A 20,946-nucleotide genomic window follows, 5' to 3' on the forward strand; every position below is an offset into this window, starting at 1 on the left:
TATTCTAATAACACTCTAATATAATTATTTTTTGCTCATATCAAAAGTTTGGGAAAAAAAAAAAAATTTTTTACTGCATTAACGAATATTCTTCACCATTATAACTGCGAAAATGAATTTGTTTTTTAAGCGTCAATAATAATTTTAAAATTTGCACATTCGGATAAGGTAAAAATTTATATTGATTCGCAGAATCAAATCGATTTTGTAACATTGTATAAATTGATAGATTGGCATTATTAAGTTGTAACATATTTATCGTTAAATTATCAAAACGCATTAAATTCACATTTTTATGATCAGAACAAACATTACGTAAAACACACATTTCATTATCTTTTGCAATTTCATTTTCATTATTGTTTTTTTCATTAGTCTCATTCATTCGCAATAATTGTGGTATAGGACTACGACCAATAATCGTAAAAGCCGATGTAACAAGATCAACATTCATTCCTGGATAACGTTTATCCAAATCAATAGCAACATTTGCCAAACCTTTTTGTGATTCAGGATTAGAAAGTTTAAGACCATCGTATGAGTTATTAATATGCATAATATAAACTTCAATTGACAATATCCATTGTCCTTGTTCAACAGGATCCTGTAAAATTGCCCATGTAAAATAAAGATCCTTTTTTTCCGCTTTACGTATACATTCATATTCAAAATTTACATAAATCAAATGTGAATAATTTCCATTACCCTGATTTAATGTTGATGTAAATATTTTTTGTGTCTTACGAATTCCAAGTTTTGCATTTGACGATTGAATTTCACCAATGTAAATATATTCAACTAATTCATGAAAATTTTGATGACGATAAATTTTTGCTGGTAAAAATTTACAATGATTATCATAAACAACTTCTAAATAGAAACGTCGTAGAAATAAAAATTTTTTACCACCAGAACCACAACGCATTAAATATCCATCCTGTGTACAAAATGGATCACAAGCAAAAATTGTTTTTAATTTCAAATATTCATTAGAATTTTTCATTTCATTTTGATTAAAAAGAAAGAAACATACATTTTCAACTGCAAATAATGCAAGATGTGCATAATCAGACATATTAATACGACTCTTCATATAATTAATACCATGTAAAATTTTATTAATTTTTGCATAATGAAGATATTTTAAATGTATTTCAGTGCACTGTGGTCCATAAACAGTGATATAATTAATAAAATCTGAAAAATAGAAATAAAGTTCATAAACAGATAAATATAATTTATAATCATTGAATTTAATTGATTTAAAAGGAACGCCTGAAATTTCATTTAACATTATTAATTTATCACAACGTACAATTTCGATAAATGAATTTAAATTTTTAATAAAAAAAAAGAAATTAAAAAATATTTCATTACTGGAAATAATAATTTTATAACGTGTCGCTAGTCCACCATTAACAACAATATAATTTTCATTATTATTATGTAATATTAAACAATTCGAACAATTATCATTAAATGGTGAACATTTACATAATAATTCCATTGACCATTGATAATTTTTTTCCATTAAACATAAATCTAAAATTTTATTTAAATTCAATTGATTATTTAAATGTGGCACAATAACATCGGGTAATAATGAATATTGCCGATTAAATGCATCGATACTTGTTCCTTTTTCAAGTAAACACAAAAAACCACAATAATTTTCAGGTATTATATTAATATTATTATTTTTACATGAATTAATACGTGTGACTATTGAAAAAAATTCACGACGTCCCATTTGATGTGCTAATGGTTTACGATAAATATTTGACATTTCACGTGTTGAAATTAAAATTTTTTTCTCAACTAATTTTTTCTTTTTTTTCCTCTCACATTGCATTTCATGTATAAAATTTTTATTTTTTATTTGATAATCGGCAATATTTTGTGAATTATCACGTTTTAAATTTGTATTCTCGGCAGTCATTGAAATTAATTTATTCCATAAACCATTGTAAATAATATTAACAAGATTTGAATTATTTTTACAACGATAAAGATAGCGTCGTAATAATATTGATGGCGAGAGAATTAATTTATTCGATAGATCATCAATTGGTCGTATTGATTCAATTAAATAGAAAAAAATATGTTTAATTAATGATAAATTCCAACTAATGTGCCTTGATTCAATAGTATAGTCAATTGGTTTAATTTCATTGATATTATCATTTCCCTTATCGTCACGATATGTAAATTTTAAATTATAATCTGGACATTTTTCATATTTAAATAAATGTCCTTTACCATGAATATCATAAACATAACGAATAAAACATTTGTCTTTATTATCACCAATTGGTTGTTTGGATTTTATTTTTTTTCCTGTTATTGATGATGATGATGATGTGAAAAAATTTCTATTTGACATGTATGTTTTTTTTATTTGACTTCTCTTGACAATTGTTTTATTTGAAATAATATGAAACATTTCACGATTATTAGTCAATAAAAATGGTAACCAACAAAAACGACCACCAATAATAAAATAACCATATGCATCGGAATAATTTGATTCCGTCATTGCGTCTAATAATTTTAAACATGTTAAATCATTAAAATCTAATTCACGTGGCGGTGAATTTTTATAATCAACTTTACAATTGCATTTATTTAAAAATTTACGTCGTTTATTTTCATTATCGAATATTTGAAAACAACACAATTCCTCGCGTGCTAAATGAATTAATTGTAAATCTAAATTTGAACCCAACATAATTGGAAATGCATTACAAATGTGTTTTTCACTGTCTAAATAATTTACACACGAACAGTAAGCACCTTTTCGAAAATAACATTTTTTTAAATATGGATGTTGAAAAAATTTTAATTCACTATTTTCTTCTTCGTTGCCATTTTTATTATCATCATCATCATAATTAAGTTGTTGATAATAAATAATGGCATTTAAATCATTTTTCGAACATATATTAAATGTAATTTGATCATTTTGTTCAACATGATGAATTAAATCATTGTATTGTTGCATATAAATGTAAAAAAATTCTTCATTGTAGAGTTGACAGCGTTGTTTCGTTAAATTCTCCATAAAGTTTTTTTTTCACACAAAAATGGTAGAAAATTGTAAATTTAATTAAATTTTTACAAGACTAATTTCAGGCGATTTTTTTTATTAGAAAATGTCCCGCATAACTTCTATATATATATATAACGCAGCATCGAACAAAAATACTTTCTTTTTTGTCTATACATTTTTTTTTCGAGAAATTATTGTACATTCGAGATTTGTATTTTTTTTAATAGTTCTTTTCTTTTTAGTGACAAATTATCAATAATTGTTAATGTATCGCTTTCTGAATGAGCGAGGGAAGAATTTTTATTGAGAAATATGTTGTCTTATGTTTATTATATTGATAATATCGATATTTGGGAATTTAATTCATTTCTTCGTCAATATCGAGTGAAAATTTATCTCTCGTGTCCTGAATTACAATCATTAGTCACTTCATTTGAATACAATAATATAGTTGAGAGAATTTTACGACCTACTAAATGGATTGACAGTAATATTCAATTTATAAATGACGATGAAAAATATTCAAATGTTGCTGTACGTCTTTTACAAATTTTTATAAAAAATAACGATAAAAGTCGTCATTATTTTCCATCATTTGTGATGTAATAAACGGTATTTATTTATTTATAAACAAATTTTATTTTACAAACATATTTATTTATTTAATTAAAAATAATATTACATTTAATTAAAAATAATATTACATTTATTTAAAAATAAATTTATTATTAAATAAGTCACAGTAACGTGACAAAATTATAATTTGACAAGAAAATTTTATAATTTTAATTTTTTTGAGAATAAAAAAAATATATTTTTTTTTCTGTTCAATATTCTACTCAATGAATAAATGTCTAAAAAAAATTTTCATCATTTTTTTTACGTTTATATAAATAATTAAATATTTCTAAATGTTAATTTATTTAAATTCTCTTTTAAATAAAAAATTCTACTCAATTTACTTTCAGAAAAATTTTATTTCTTTAGCGCAATTAATTAATATAATTTTATTAATTTTTCTGCGTACATTATACATTTTTAATAAATTATAATTAATTTTAGTAAAATTTAATTAATAATACTAAAATAGTAACAATTTCACATTAAAGCGTTTTTTTTTCTATTTAAATACAATTTAAATTATACTTTCTTAAGTATTTGTATAATGAGATAAAATTATTTTTATTTTGTACCTTCATTTGATGAAGATGAAGTGGACTTAGAATTATTGTTTGTTAATTTCTTGTCTGTCCATCCAATAACATTTAATGTCCAAATTTTTAAATCTTCTAAATTAATACTACTCGCATTAGAATTGGAAATTCTTTGAATAATCAAATTTGATCTGTATAAGAAAATAAATATAAACATTTATAAAATAAAATTTCGAAAACAATTACAAATAAATAATAAAGCATCTTACGTGTTTTTTCGAGAAGATTTTTCCAAATGTGATGGCAATTGATTTTGTTTTTGGCATTTGTAAACCTATTTTTTTTTTTTTTTTTTTTGAAGAATAAAAAGTTTTTAATTCCAGACTTGAATTTGAATTAGATATAAATATTTGACAAAATAAAAAGATATATAATAAATATTTGTAGTTATAAAGGCTAATTTATAATAATTAAATAACGAAACGTTGATTTAAATAATTTTACATAAATAATTAAAATAAATACGTTACCTCCATAGCTCGTTTGAGAATGTCAGAATTTAAACCAGCATGTTTAGCAACAGCGTGAGCAAAACTTAATTTTGAAACTCCGTCTATTAATTTGAAAAGGAAAACAATTTCTCTCTCATCGGTTGGTTGTAGAAATTCGAATGTCTGAAAAATTATGCATATTCTCAAAAATCTATTACTTTTTAATTATTTTATTTTCCTTATTTACATTATTATTTACACTGATTCCATATATAATAATTGAGAATTGTTTTTTAAATCAATTCTAAATATTACCTAATATTAATAAATAATAATTTTAATTAAATTTCAAAAGTTTTTAATTGAAATATTCTTTCAAATAATTGTATTATCGAAAAATATTACAAAAATTATTTAAAATCATTAAATTTCGTAAAAATTATTTTTAAAAACCAACTTCAAATTCGTAATCAGCGACCCCAAAAACCCCCCAGTAAAAAGTTTCAGGCATCATTAAAAATAATTATTTTTTTCCATGTTTCGATGTCAAGAAGCTTGAATTTCTATTTAATCAGATTTTATATAATATATATATATATAATAAAAAGTTGTGATGTCAACTTGAGATTTTCTCGATTCAAATACAGGAAATTAAATTTTCAAAACGATATTTCATCAAATTCATTGACATTTCCAGGTTTTTCATGACTAAAAAAAATTTCCATAACAATTTTAGGTTTCCCTATGTCGGTGGCAATCCAGAAATTATATTAAATGAAAATTCGATCAAATAGAAAATCTGTTTTATAAAATTTCGATTAAATTATAAATTCCTTTTTAAAAATTTCCCAACGTAAACAATGCAGGCAAATCTGCTAATTGAATCTTTCGATTATTATTTATAATGATAATATTAAAAATTATGGAAAAAAATTATTTTTAATAAGAGATTAATGTAAATCATTCTAGAATAAGTGTACCAATTACGGCGCGTTCATAAAAAATAACTATTATTACTATTATATTTAATATAACTGTTGCAAAATCATTTTAAAAAAATATTTTAATCTTTTTTTGATACAATTACTTGTAAAGATGCACATTTAAACAATTATTAACTTAATTATTTGATATCAAATTTTTTTCTCTCGCCGCAATTGAAACATTTTTAAGATTTCCATTGGCTTTAATTTCAGCGGGCAAAGTATCTTTAAAATACACGTAATTTTGGTCACCGAAACTGATACAAATGCACCGCAATAGTAAATTACGATATTAATTGTAATTTCTCATATTTGTTTAAATAATCGATTTTTATAAAGTTAAAATTTTTTTTTAATATCTAAATAACATAAGCTTTTAGTTTAATAAGTCTTAAATTGAGTTTATATAATAGAAATGTCGAATTTTCTATTTCAAAGGTGTTTTCACTCGAATCACGCTGCAATTAGTGCATTTACTCTATATGAAAGAAAAACTTTTTTTTAGTAATAATTACATAAAGAATCAGAATTTCAAATATCGAATAAATATGAAACTATTGAAACCTGAGGTTGTATTAATGGTCCTTTTGGTATTAGATCGAGAACTCTATGTAAATGAGTTGCAACAAAAAGATGAGGACATTCAATTCCACGATCCAAAAAATACTTAAGAACAGAAGCTAAAAGAGCAGCTCCATCTATTTCAGATGTTCCTCTTCCAAATTCATCAATAATTACCAAGGTATTAGAATTTGCTGAATGCACAGCTGTATTTATCTAAACAAATAATTATATCAAGTTAAAAGAAATTAAAAATCTAATAAATTATTATATAACTAGCAAAATTAAACGCGCGCAAAATTGATTATTTGATTGTTTGTTATAAAGAAATTAAAGATTAATATTATCAATAATAATTTAATTTATTAGAATATTATTACATATTAAATGATAATAATGAAAATTATATGTTTACAGGCCTCGGATTATACGACTTTTTCCGACTTTTTTCAAAAATACGACTTTTATCGACTTATTTTAATAAAATGCGACATTTTTTTTTTTACATTTGGAAAAAAATGTAAATGAAATAAATTTTTTTAGTATAAAATGTAGATCTTCTTCAGATCTTCTTCAATTCAATTATATAACAAATTTTGAAATAAAATGATTCTTCACTAAATTAATTATTTTTAATAATTTTAATGAAATAGATCACAAATTCAATTATAACAAAATTATTATTCAATTAAAATTTTTATGAAATTTAACAATTGTTTATAATTTAAAAAAAATATATCACAATAAAATTGAATTATTTTTTAAAAATTTAAATTCAAAATAAACTAAAAATTCAATTATTACCCGAAATTTTAATTCAAAATCAATTAAAAATCCAATAATTATTATTATTATTAATTAATTATTATTAATTAATTAATTAACTATAATAATTTCCGTATTCATTCATTCATTCCGTCTGTCCACACTTGAAGTTAGTCGTATTTTGTTCCTTTTGTTTTTCTAAAATTTTGACAATTCTTGATTTCGTAATATTTTATGGTTAACACGACGGATATTTTTATTCATCGTCATTAATTAAGTCATATACTAAGTGACAGTTTAAAGTAAAAAAAAAAATATTGTTCATTGTGTGCAGCACCAGTATATTTCCTACTTGGTATTTATAGAAAAAAAAGTTTCAATTATAATATAATTTTTATTATTATTTATAAATTTATTATATTATATATACATTTTTTTAAATATAATGATTATTACAGATAATTAGAACATTTTAACTTATAATTATTATTTATCTTTCATTATCTTTTCATTATTCATTATTATTTATTATATATTATTATTCACAAATTTATTATTATTAATTATTAAATTGTTATATTTTTTTATCTATAAACAATATAAAAATAGTTTGCTTTTTTAAAAAATTTTCAATTTGATTTTAATTTTTAATTTAAGTTTAAAGTTTAAAACATTACAAATTTGTTTTAGGTTTTACTTTTTCAAAATTTTTAAATATTTTTTAATTGCTTAATACTTATTAAAATATAATTAATAATTTTCAATTAATTTAAATTTCTTTTTGATTACATAATTTTTTAATATTTATTAATTATCAGTTAATTAAATTTTTTGAAAAAAAAACATAAATTTACAATTTTCATTTGCAACGAAATATTTATAGAAAATACGAAAAAATATTTAGCATAACTAATTTTTTGTAATTTGAAAGATTATAAAAAATTCATCGAACATTGACTTTATCAAAAATATTTATTTCTAAAATTTTAATATTTATATTTTAAAATTTTTACTTAAATTTATTTATTTATATAACATCAAACTCATTTTTTTCTGTGTATAAATAAATGATAACGTGAAAATTAGAAATATACCTATTATTAATTTAATACTCCACTTATGCAGAATTATTATTATTATTATTATTATTATTATTATTATTATTATTATTATTTTAAAATAACCATTGGATCCAAAGTTGGACGCGCGTGTAATTTTGCTAGTTATCCAAAATTTTCAATTTAAAATTTAATTATTTATCAAGTTTTCAATTTAAAATGAAATAAAATTCAATAATTTTCCAAAATTACAATTGAATTTCAATTATTTTCAAAATTTGCAATTTAAAATCAACTAAAATTCAATTATTTTCAAAATTTTCAATCCAAAATCAAGTAAAATTCAATTACTTTCAAAAGTTTCAATTTAATATTAATTGAAATTCAATTATTTTCCAAAATTTCAATTCAAAATCAACTAAAATTCAATAATTTTCCAAAATTACAATTGAATTTCAATTATTTTCAAAATTTGCAATTTAAAATCAACTAAAATTCAATTATTTTCAAAATTTTCAATCCAAAATCAAGTAAAATTCAATTACTTTCAAAAGTTTCAATTTAATATTAATTGAAATTCAATTATTTTCCAAAAATTTCAATTTAAAATCAATTAAAATTGAATTATTTTGAAAAATTTTAATTGAAATTCAATTATTTTCTAAAATTTCTATTCGAAGTAATTATCCAAATTTTCAATCAAAAATGAACTTCAATTAAATTATTATCCAAAATTTCATTTAAAATTCAATTATTTCCCAAAATTTTCAATTTAAAATGAACTGAAATTCAATTATTTTCCAAATTTAAAATCAAATAGAATTTCATTATACTTAAAAATTTGAATTCAAAATTAATTGAATTTAAAAGCATTTAAAATTTAATTATTTTTAAAATTTTCAATCGAAAATTTGTTTTTTGAAATTTAATAATTTCAATTATAACTCTAAGGAAATTCAATTATTTTTAACTATTTTAATAATATTCTTTGAAAATTCAACTATCTGAAACCATTTTTCAATTAAAAATGATTTTCAAATTATTGTATTTTATCCGCATTTTTTAATAAATTTTTAGTGAAATCATCTAAAATTTTAATTACAAAACACTTAAAGTTTCAATTAATTTCAAGAATCTCAATTTTAAATCTTTGAAAATTCAATTAAATTTAAAAAATGTTTTCCAAAAATTGTTTGATAAATTATTTTTAGTTCTGTAAAATTTAATAATTGTTTGAAAATTAACAATATCTTTTGAAATTTAATTATTTCTAAAAATTTCAACTTTAACCCTTCGAAAAGGATTATTATTAAAAAAAAAAATTTTTATTTAAAAATATGGAAAATATTTTTGTTAAATTAAAAAACAAATCCACTTTTTTTGGGGATATAAATCGACTAAAACGACTTTTTTGTGTCTTTAAGTTGATTCGAGGCCTGTGTTTTTATAATTAATATTTAATAGGTATTCGTTGGCCCTTGGTACCTTAAAAATTAATTTTGAAAAATTAATTTTTTTCAAATTACTATCTTGTACGAAATTTCCTGGCGCATCTTTTTTCTCATCATAAATTTTTTGTATTTGTATACAATTTTTGAATGAATATACAACTTTAAAAAAAATTTCGTTGGTAGATTTTGTGTACTTCAGCTTCGTGAATTGAATTTTCGAATTTGGAATTTTAAAGAAACTTATTCCGAAATTCGGAAACACAATTATACAACTTTGGCAAAAATGAGAAAAAGAATTGTCAAAATTTGACACGTCATAAGATTACTATTTAAAAACACACGTGAAATCAGAAAAGGCCAACTTCAAGTTAGGACAGAAGGACAGACTAAGCATTTTATTATTATATAATAATAATTTTTCTCACTAACCTGACGAATGTCTTGAAGAAATGTACTTGCATTTAATAATGAAATACTATTATTGGAAATAATTTGTGCCGTAATTCGTGAAACAATACCAATAGTCGCAGAATCAGCAGGCACATAACTTCCAATGTGAGCCATAAAGACAATAAGTGCAATTTGTTTAAGATAAACACTTTTACCACAAGAATTTGGACCGGTTAAAATTTTAACAAGACTATATCCTTCACCAGAATAAATATCATTAGCAACGAAATTTGTTACAAATGATTCTTTAAGAGGATGTCGTCCCTGTTTTATTTCAATTAAACGAGAATCAACAATTTCTGGTTTCACATAATTTGAATCACGAGCCACCATAAAAAATGATAACATCCTAAATATAATAAAAATATATTTTAAACGAATTTTGTAGGCAAAAAAAAAATTATCATTTATTTTTATTATTTATTTAAAGTAAATAAACTTACACGTCAAGTTCACTGCAAAGTCGAATAGCATTCATAATTTCTTGATAATGACGTACAATAAACTTTACCAATTTCATCATTATTGTATTTTGTCGTTTTGCCAATTTAATTTTTACGTCACCAAGTTTTTCATCTAATTCTAAAAATATGTATCAAGTATTTTTATGGTTATTTTAATTTTTTTTTTAAACAAAATGTGAAATACCTTTGTTTTAAATTAAACAAAAATAGTATTTACCAATAGCGGCAGGACTTTTGTAGTGATGAACATTTTCAATGGTGAATTTATATTCAAGACCTTGAATTTGTGGATTATCTGGAGGACCATCTTTCCATTGCGTAATAGCAAGAAGATATTGAATATTGGGAATATAAACCATCAAACAAGACTCAACGGATTCTGGAAGTATTGGTATATCTTTTGCTCCCCATTCACTTAGAGTACGTGGTAAATTATCACAAATATGAGCCACTAAATTTCGGAAAGATCGTAATTAATATCAATTAATTTTTAAATATATTTAAATAAATTAATAATGAAATTCAAATTTTTATTTCTATAAATAGAAAAAAAAAATTTTTTTTTACTAGAAACTAACATTCATCATAAAGAGGATCAACGCCTGTATTTAAAACAAATTGATTTTTCAATTGAGTCATTTCAAAATCAACAAGAAGATCAAGAAAGTACTTGACCAAGTATGTTGTTTGAGTTACATTTTCCACTAATTCATCAAACATTGAAATCTCTTCTCGATATTGTCCACAAATTTCAGATATTTGAATGACATTTGAAATCGTCTAAAATAAAATTTAGGTGATTAAATTTAAATTATCATTTTGCTGTCCTGTTGAAAAAAATCGAATTCAAATTCACATATTGAATATTTTTCAGTTAATTAAATTATATTTACAGTCCTCAGATCGACTTAATAAGAGTAATTCTATAGAAATATTATCAAGAATATTTATTTCCAATATTTCAGAATTGAAGACGTAAATTTTAAAAATTTTAAAAAAGTTAACAAATTTAAAAAATTCTGACAATTCAATTTTAGAATTTTTTTTTTAATTTAAAATCATTAAATTTTAGGTTTTAAATTAAAATTTTTGAAAATAATAATTGAATTCGAATGATTTTGAATTGAAATTTTTTGATGATTTCTGTTGCTGAAGATTTTATTAAAAAACATAATCAAATTTTTGTATAAATAAAAAAATATTATTCAAATATATATAAATTTTTATCACAAATCGTTACTTGATCGAGTTTCCTCCAATCTACATATTTAGCTTGTGATATGGAAATTTTATTTATAATCAACGGTGAAAGTCGATAAATGCATCTTAAACAACTCTTTAAACTATCGACAACTGACAGATTACCAGGGTTAAGAAAAAATTCAATCACTTGGTGTCTTTTCTTCAAAACTTCAATATCTGTTGTAGGATGATGCATAATCTTCCTGAATTTAAAAAAATATATCTTTGAAATAATATAATAAAATATTAAATATAATTTATTCTTAAAAAAAAAAATTAAAGATTTATTACAATTGTGTCACATCACCGGGATGTATTTACTATTTATAAATAAATATTAATAATAATAAATAAAAATTGCATGTTTCAATGTTGATTGATTCATAATTAATTCATTAATTAACAATTAAGTTAACAATAATTATGTAATCTTTTAAATTAAAATAAATATTAATTAAAAATCAATCAACAAACATTAAAACATGCAATTTTTAGTTATTTTCATTAACCCTTAACTGGCACAATTTGAACGTAAATGGCACAACGGGTCTGCTGGACCCGACATATTCAAACGTATACTGTACAGCCGGTATTGAATATTTTTGCACAAAAATTTAATCTAAGGTAGCTTATGATGTGTTTTTTAAAATTTCATTAGTTTTACAGGGATTAATTTATTTTAAGTTAGTTAAAAAAAATTGTGAAAAATAAAAACGAAAAATTGCATATTTTTACTTAAAAATTCATGAGTTATTTAAATTCTAATATTATGACTTAAAAATTTAAAGTTATACTATTATTCTTTAAGGAAAAAATTACTAAAACAACAGGACTTGCAAAAAAGGTATTTATTTTGCACAATAAAATGTGACTTTTAAGGTTAAATTTAAAAATTTATAATTATTGATGTTTGAAGCTAATTTATTCTTTTGTATCGAATTAGTTGTATGAAAAAACTTAGAAAATTACTAATATGTCAAACTAGTATATTAAAATATAAAAAATATTCAAATACATTCAATTAATTTGAGCGAGAAAAAATTCTCGGGTCTACTGGATTCACGGGTGCCAGTTAAGGGTTAAAAAGAAATTTTAATTTAAAAAATAATTTTAATATAATGTGAATAATAAAAAATTCTGTATCTTCTTTATCAGGGTGTCAAACAACTGTTAGGAAAAAAATTCCCTGACTATTCCCTGACCTTAATTACACTAAAAAAATTTTATTTTGATCAAGTAAAATTTATGTTGATACAATTAAATCATTTATCTGTCTATTATCCACTAATTTCATATTATGTATTTGAACCAAATAAATAATGTTTCGTAAAAAATAAAATATTTAAATGAAATAAATAAACTAATTTGGGACGTATTTACATATTCTCAACATTTAATTTAAAACAATTTTTACAGCGTCAAATCTTAAATTATCAAATTTTTATTTAGTAAAATTAAAATTATATAAAGCAGATTTTCTAGTACATCGAATTTTAAATTATATGAAACTGAAGTTCACAACGTTTTTATAAACGAAAACGAAAAAATAATTAGATAATATGTATTACTTTAGCATAAAATTAAAGTTATTCGAAGGTAACTGGCTTTTATAAAAAGATTAATTTCTTAAAAGTTTGTGTAACTCAAAATTAATAATAAAATGACTTGAAAAAATCATTCTATTTTAATTTTTCGTTTTTAAAAACGTTGCGGACTTCAGGTTCATTAAATTATTACAATTTCAATTTAACAAAATATTTACTTAACAGAATTGTCATTAAATAAATCCACAATTAACAGAATTTCTATTTAACAAAATTCTTAATTAACAAAGTTTTTATTAAAGAAAATTTTTAATTCGAACTAATTCTTATTTAACAGAATTCTTATTTAATAAAAATTCTACTTAGTTCATTTTTTGTCAATTTTTAGAGACATAAATTTTGTTAAATTAAAATTATATTAATTTAAAATTTTAAAAAAGTATTAGAAAAAAATGCTTTATAAGAGTTATGCTAAATAGAATTTCTTTTAAATCAAATTTTAGTTAAATATAAATTCTTCTATATGAAAATTTTGCATAATATAAAATCCACTTTATACAATTTTGCTAAATAGAAATTCGATAATTTAATATTCGACGCCGTAAAAATTTTTATAAGTTAAATGTGAGTATTAGCATTAAATAATAAATTATTTGTATTAATGAATAATTTACTTTATTTCAAATTGAACCGATAAAATAAAATTGTATCGAATAATTTGTATTTATATTAAAAAACCAAATATTTTACTGAAAAAATTAATTAATTGTTCCAAGTTTAAAAAATCATTTATTAGATTCAATAAATAGTAGTAAATAATTATTTATTTAATGAATATAAGATATATCACATGTTTAATAATTGAGTGTGAAGGCCAACTTTTTAATTTGCATTTGCTTTGGGAAAAAAGTAAAAAAAAATTTGAAACTAATAGTTACTTTAATTTATTCATAAAAAATTCCAGAAAATTAAAGAAATTCTCTGACTTTTCCCTGACGATTTAAATTCCCTGACTTCCCTGACCGTTAGACACCCTGTCTATAAAAAAAAATTTCCAATGCAGATAAATAATCTTTAATAGATTAGATTTATTTTGTTTATGAAACATTCTTAATTGTATTCCTCTTTTTCGAGGGATTTTTGTTTTTGAAGTTATCTGAATAATAAACATTCTTTATGAAATATCCTCCTGCTTCAATTTGATCTCGAAAAAAAATGCTCGGGTCTACTGGACCCATGGTGCCAGTTGAGGGTTAATATTTATTTATAAATATTTTGCTGTTCCTACAAAAATAGAATAATTAAGAACAAATGAATAAATACGTCACGGTGAGGTGACAAAATTGTGATAAATCTTTAATTTTTAAATTTCTCCCTTTCTATAGATATCATTAAGATATTTTGTAGAATAATTGAATTATTATCATTAATAATTTTTATTGATATTAAAATTATTAATTTTTTATATGTAAACAAAAATTATTTCGATTAAAAATAGCTCTGATTTGTTTATTTATGAAACTTACCAAAGAGCTTGAGCACCAAGACGTGATTGGCAATTATTAAAGAGAGAATAAAGACTAACTGTATGTTTCTTAATTCTATCTTTTCCAAATTTAAAAAAGCTTGGATGATCTTTAGTTGTAATGACATTTAAAGCTCTGTAACAGTCCTCATCCATCATCATCAAATCACCCCTAATTTAATAAAACTTTTTAATTATATAAATATAGGATTTAATACAATCTTGGATACAATAAGGAGAGCAGAGTTGACACTAAAATATTATTTTCTTTTTCTCTGATTTCAAGTCAAAATTAAAAATTTTTTCCTGGCCCTAAAGAAAATATTTTAAGAGGTTTGCACGACTTTTTTTTATTTTTTAAAAGTGAATTATTAAAAAAATATATTAACTTGAATTGTTTGCAAAATCAATTATTTAATTTAAATAATTTAAAATTTTGAAAATCTGATTTCAAATTTGTATACCGGAGATCACAAAAACTTCTGAAAAACCAGTTTCATGCGAATCTAAGCAATTTTGGAAAATTTGTCCTTTAGAGCGTGTAAACGATCCACTTATTGTATCCAAGCATTCAAATTTCACTAAAATAATATTCAATAATAAATTTGAAAAAAAAAACCGTAAATTATGAAAAATCTTACAAAGAAACATTGGTGATATTAATAAATATTGCTTGTTCTGTTTCACATGTTGAAAGTCTATGCCATTCTCTGTCAATATATTTCAATAGTAAACCCAAAGCGTATATCAAAGCTCGTGAATTGAAATTTATAAATGAACTGAGATAAGCGTTTCTCTCTTCAAAATTTGCATTTGAAGGTTCACCTTCGAGTTTTAAATTTTGAACTCTTGCTAAACAATAATCGGCAATATTATCAGTTTTTGATAATATTTTAAGAGAACAAGAATTTTGATTTGATGTCTCATCTGTATTTTCATTTGATGCTTCTAAATTGTCACGTGTCACTAAAGATTTTAATGTTTCAAAAAAAATTTCTGCCAATCCACCAACAGTAATTAATGTATTTGGATTTACTTGTTTATAGAGAGCTCTCACTTTTTCAAATATATTATTGTCAATTACATCGTCCATGACAAAAAGTTCTGAAGTTGATACATTATAATAAGCTGCACCCAAATGTTCATTTTGCCAAATCATTGACAAGATCACCTATAGATTTTCATTTTTATTATTTTTTTTTATCATTTAGAAAAAATTGTTTTAAACAAGTTAAGGAATTAAATAAATTACGTAATTTTTTTTATCTAATCTAATTCTATCTAATTTATCTATCTTCTATTTTATTTATTTATTATTATTATTTTATCATTCTTAATTTTATTTTCTCTCTTTCTCAACCGAATTATTATTGATTTTTAATACTAACATTTTCGGAACATTCAGTTGAATCTTCAGAATTTGAGGAATTTACATTATTCTCAGATGATGGATAATGAGAATTCGATGGTAAATCTGAATTATTTTTTTCTTCAATATCGTCTTCATCGCTACTATCATCGTATAAAAGTGCTTCAAATTGCGTTCGCCTTTAAAATTAATTAATATGAATTATTTATTTAAAATTATGCAGGATAATCGTAGTAACTTTCATTTTTTAAAAATCTTTTTTCAATTAAAATTCTTTGAAAAATCAATTGTATATTTTCAAAAATGTTAATGAAATTTTTTTCAAAAATTCAATATATTAAACATTTTTAATTTTATTTTTATAAAATTTCAATTATTTAAATATTTTTGTAAATATCTTTGAAAATTTAATTATTATCAATAATGCAAATCAAACTGATTTTAAAATCCCACATTTCCAGATTTCCAACACCATTTTTAAAAACTTTCAGATCCAAATATAAATCTATTTTGATCAATTTTTAGCCAATTATGCAAAAGAATAAAAAATATTTCAATTAAATTAACAATAAAATATTCTGTAAATTAATTTCTTGCAAAAAACCGCAAAATGAAATCATTCAAATTAAAAATAATGATTTTTTTTCATGTTTCGATATCAAGAAGCTTGAATTTCTATTTAATTAGATTTTATAAAGTAAAATTCATAATGAATGGAATTTTCTTACCGAAGAATGTTTGTTTAATTGATTTCTCATTTAATGAAAATTCTATTTATTTTATTTTTCATATATCTACTTTAGCGAATTTTTATTTAACAGAATTTTTTATTAACGAAATTTATATGTAACGGAATTTTCACAGATATTTATTTCAAAGAATTTCTAATTAATGGCAATTTTATTAAATTGAATTTTTCTATTGATTTAATTTTACTTATTTGAATTTTTATTTAATCGAATTTTCATTTATCTTAATTCTTCTTTAGCAGAACTTTTATTTAGCCAAATTTTCATTTATCTTAATTCTTCTTTAGCAGAACTTTTATTTAGCCAAATTTTAATTTCAAATAATTTTGAAAATAATTGAAAATAATTTTGAAAATAATTTTAGACAACGTTTTTTAAAAGTAATTGAATTTTCAATGATCTACAAAATTCAGATTTTCGAAATTAATTGAACTTCAAGTGATTTTTAAATAAAAATTTTTGGTCATTTCTGTTGAAGAATTTACTTATTAAAAATTATAGATAAAAAATTCAATTTCAAAAGTGATTAATTAAAATATGCTTTCAAATAATTGTATTTTCGAAGAATATTATAAAAATTATTTAAAATCATTAAATTTCGTAAAAATTATTTAATTGAAATTATTAAATTTCAAAAAGTTTTATAGCTGGAAAATTTTAAAAATAATAAATTTTAAGAGGTTTTAAATTCAAATTTTTGTTAATTTTATTTGATTAAAAAATAATAATTTTATAACTATTTAACTTTTATTATTAATTTTTAAATAATTTTTATTATTTATTTTTATTTTATAAATATTTTTAAAAAAATGTAAAATTATAATTTATTAATCTGAAAATAATTAGGTAATATATATTTTTTATTTAATTATAAAATCATTAAATTTAAATTTAATTAATATTTCTTTTTATTTGAATTTATATCTTCCTTCTCTTTCTATTATTTGTCCTGTTTACATTTGCATTGTGTTACCTTTGAATATCTTCTTTCTCTTTCTATTTTTTCAGAAATTATATTTCCATTCATTTAAACTCAATTCTTTATATTTTATTTTTAATATTTATTAATTTATAATTTTTCAAATAATTTTTAATAATTTTATAATTAAATTTTTGACTATTGAAATACCATTACAATAGAATTCGCTCTTATGAAAACTGAAAAAAAATAAAAATTCGATTGAATTAGGCTTCGAATTGACTTTAAGGCACAAAAAAGTCTCTTTTAAAAAATATATTTAAGATCAATTCTTCATCAATTGAGTCAAATAATTAAAAAAATGTTGTAAAATAAATATATTTTCAAAAAAATAATTCAAAACTAAATTTGTTTTATGTACTACTTTAGCATATAAAAACTCAATAACAAACCAACTATTTGTGATAAATAAAATAGAATTCTTTATTACGAATAATTCATGAAAATATTTTTAAAAAATGTTATTTAGAATATTTAAGAATATAATTGAGAAAAATTTTCAACATCTTTAGATAAAAAAAAATTTATGATTCTTTCTTTTCAACCATTTTTTAATTTTATTTATTTATTTATTAAATTTAATGCAAATTTATAGAAATAAAAAAATAAATATTTTCTTGTCTAAAAAAATTGAAAGAAAAATTACTGAGGAATATATAATTAACATCATTTTTCTCCTAATTTAAAAAAAAAATCTATTGTTAAATTTCGATTAAATTTTTGGCTTTTTGGCATAATCGTATGATTATTCCATAAAAATGATTTTTCACATAATAATAATAATAATAATTTTAATTAAAAATCTCCAAAAATTCAATTATTTCTAAAAATCTTAACTCGAACTCTTCTAAAATTCAATTACTTTTAAAAATGTGTGTCTAATATTCTTTGCTAAATTAATAATTTTAATTCAATGATTCAAAAATTCAATTAAATAAAACATTTTTTAATTAAAAATTTCATAAAATTCAATTAATATTTGAAATTTTGTTAATAACTTTTAGTAATTCTAATTTACAAAAATAATTCAAAATCTTCTAAAATTCAATTATTATTAAAAATTTTGATTCAAATTTTTTGTTGAAATAATTATTTTTAATAACTTTAATCAATATCTTGGCATTTCAATTATTTAAAACATTTTTCAATTCAAAATACTCTAAAATTCAATTATTGTCTGAATTTGAAAAAAAAAACAGTTGGGTAAAGAGAAATTTTGTAAAATGAAAATTTTGTTAAATAAAAATTACCAAAAAAATGAAAATTCGTGTAAAAAATAATTATATAAAGCAGTAGTTAACGCGGCCAATAATAAATCATCAACTTGGCGAGATTTTAGGAATCAAAAAAATTCGCTAAAATTTAAAATTCTCGACTTCTGTCATTTTTAAAATTATTTTTTAGAAAAAAGTAACATTTAGTGGCTTTTGGCCAAAATTAGTAGTTAAAAAAGTATCCATGTCGAAAAAAAGTATCAAAAAAGTAAAAAAGTGTGTCACTTTGAAGCCTGAAATACAAAAAACTAAATTTTCAAAACGATATTTCATAAAATTCATTGATAATAAAAAAAAAAAAATAAAACCCTGTATTTACTCCAAATAGGTATTTATTATTGTTATTATTATTATTATTATTATTAAAAATTAAGAAAAATATTTAAAAAATTTATTCATTTTTTCATTAATTTTTCAACTTTAATCCACTCATTTTCGGACCCAATTTTATTATTTTTTCTAATGCTGAAAATTTCCTTCTTGTCTTCTGAAGAAGGTAAAAAAAAAATTCTATTCCAAAAGTGGAATTAATTTGTGTACAAATAATTACATTATATCAATTATTATACATAATAAAAGAATAAACTTTCACATTACAAAGAAAACAATTGAAAACGTACACTAAAATTTCTCGTTCTTCATCTGTTATTGGTTTCATTTTAATTACAAATAAAATTCATGTCCTTGTATTGTAACAACTTTCTATACGATATGTAAACAATTCAAACTCAACCATGATAAAAAGTTTAACCAGGGTGGGGAAACATTGTATCGCGATTAATAAGTGTTGAATCCATAATGCAATAGAACATTTGAAATGTGATACTAAGGGTACGGTCACACGACTTTTGGAAAAACCATTCTTGTCTTTCTCTCTCCTATTACAGACGCATAAGTTTGTCTCACTCTGCATTTTCCGTCTTTGGGAAATGTAAGAAAATGCAGAGTGAGACAATCTTATGCCTCTGTCTTAGGAGAGAGAAAGACAAGAATGGTTTTTCCAAAAGTCGTATGACCGTACCTTAAAAGGCTATTTTAAAGGTGCTTTCATACCTCCATTATTTTGGTCAAGCAATCGGCTGGATTGAATTTTTAAGGTGCTTTTATACCTCAAATTTCGATCAGATGAACATTATTTCTGAACCGTGAAAATGTGTGAAAAGTCATTTTCACGGCGGGTATTTTTGAATTGTTTTAAACAAAAAATGTTTTTTTTAAGAAATATAATATTAAATAATTGTTTTAATATGTAAGAACACTTTAAAATAGTGATAGAAAAATGATTGAATAATTTAGCAAATTTTGCTTTAAAACGTTTTCTGCTACAAGAAAGTGTAAAATGACGATGTTTGTGAAATGGTTTGTACAGTGCTGATTTATTTTCAGCACTCATTATTTATTACAAGTTAAAAAAACCGACAAAACATAAACAAAACTCTGAGAGACACTCACAAGGAAGAAGCACTGTACAAACCATTTCACAAACATCGTCATTTTACACTTTCTTGTAGCAGAAAACGTTTTAAAGCAAAATTTGCTAAATTATTCAATCATTTTTCTATCACTATTTTAAAGTGTTCTTACATATTAAAACAATTATTTAATATTATATTTCTTAAAAAAAAACATTTTTTGTTTAAAACAATTCAAAAATACCCGCTGTGAAAATGACTTTTCACGAATTTTCACGGTCCAGAAATAATGTTCATCTGATCGAAATTTGAGGTATAAAAGCACCTTAACGGTTGTATCACTGAATTTAATTGGCTTTCGCAAATATCACATTTTCAACGTGAAAATTGAATTTTGTTAGAGCCAATCAAATTCAGTGATTCTCC

The 20,946-nt window shown here is 21.5% G+C and overlaps 1 protein-coding gene across 1 annotated transcript; it reads right to left on the reverse strand.

The window, feature by feature from the left end:
• Positions 1–4,053: 4,053 nt before the first annotated feature.
• On the reverse strand, positions 4,054–19,840 carry LOC127285744 (mutS protein homolog 5-like). Its single transcript, XM_051311891.1, has 13 exons — positions 19,729–19,840; positions 16,126–16,285; positions 15,379–15,908; positions 14,739–14,909; positions 11,667–11,871; positions 11,005–11,206; positions 10,644–10,877; positions 10,406–10,544; positions 9,942–10,311; positions 6,242–6,454; positions 4,734–4,877; positions 4,473–4,537; positions 4,054–4,394 (listed from the first exon to the last, which is right to left on the reverse strand). The coding sequence occupies exons 1-13, from the start codon at positions 19,764–19,766 to the stop codon at positions 4,232–4,234; spliced, it is 2,634 nt and encodes an 877-aa protein (XP_051167848.1). The 5' UTR covers positions 19,767–19,840; the 3' UTR covers positions 4,054–4,231.
• Between the last annotated feature and the right edge of the window lie 1,106 nt (positions 19,841–20,946).

This window comes from Leptopilina boulardi, unplaced genomic scaffold, assembly GCF_019393585.1.
Source record: "Leptopilina boulardi isolate dan_hultmark-lab unplaced genomic scaffold, ZJU_Lbou_2.1 LbouV2_341, whole genome shotgun sequence".
Classification (NCBI taxonomy): domain Eukaryota; kingdom Metazoa; phylum Arthropoda; class Insecta; order Hymenoptera; family Figitidae; genus Leptopilina; species Leptopilina boulardi.

Excerpts from the sequence above, each read along its gene's own strand:
- LOC127285744 (XM_051311891.1), bottom strand. The coding sequence starts at position 19,766 with ATGAAACCAATAACAGATGAAGAACGAGAAATTTTAGT. Across the intron at positions 6,455-9,941 it reads TTCTTCAAGACATTCGTCAG|ATAAATACAGCTGTGCATTC; the intron begins GTTAGTGAGAAA and ends TTATTTGTTTAG. Across the intron at positions 4,395-4,472 it reads AAATCTTCTCGAAAAAACAC|ATCAAATTTGATTATTCAAA; the intron begins GTAAGATGCTTT and ends TTTCTTATACAG.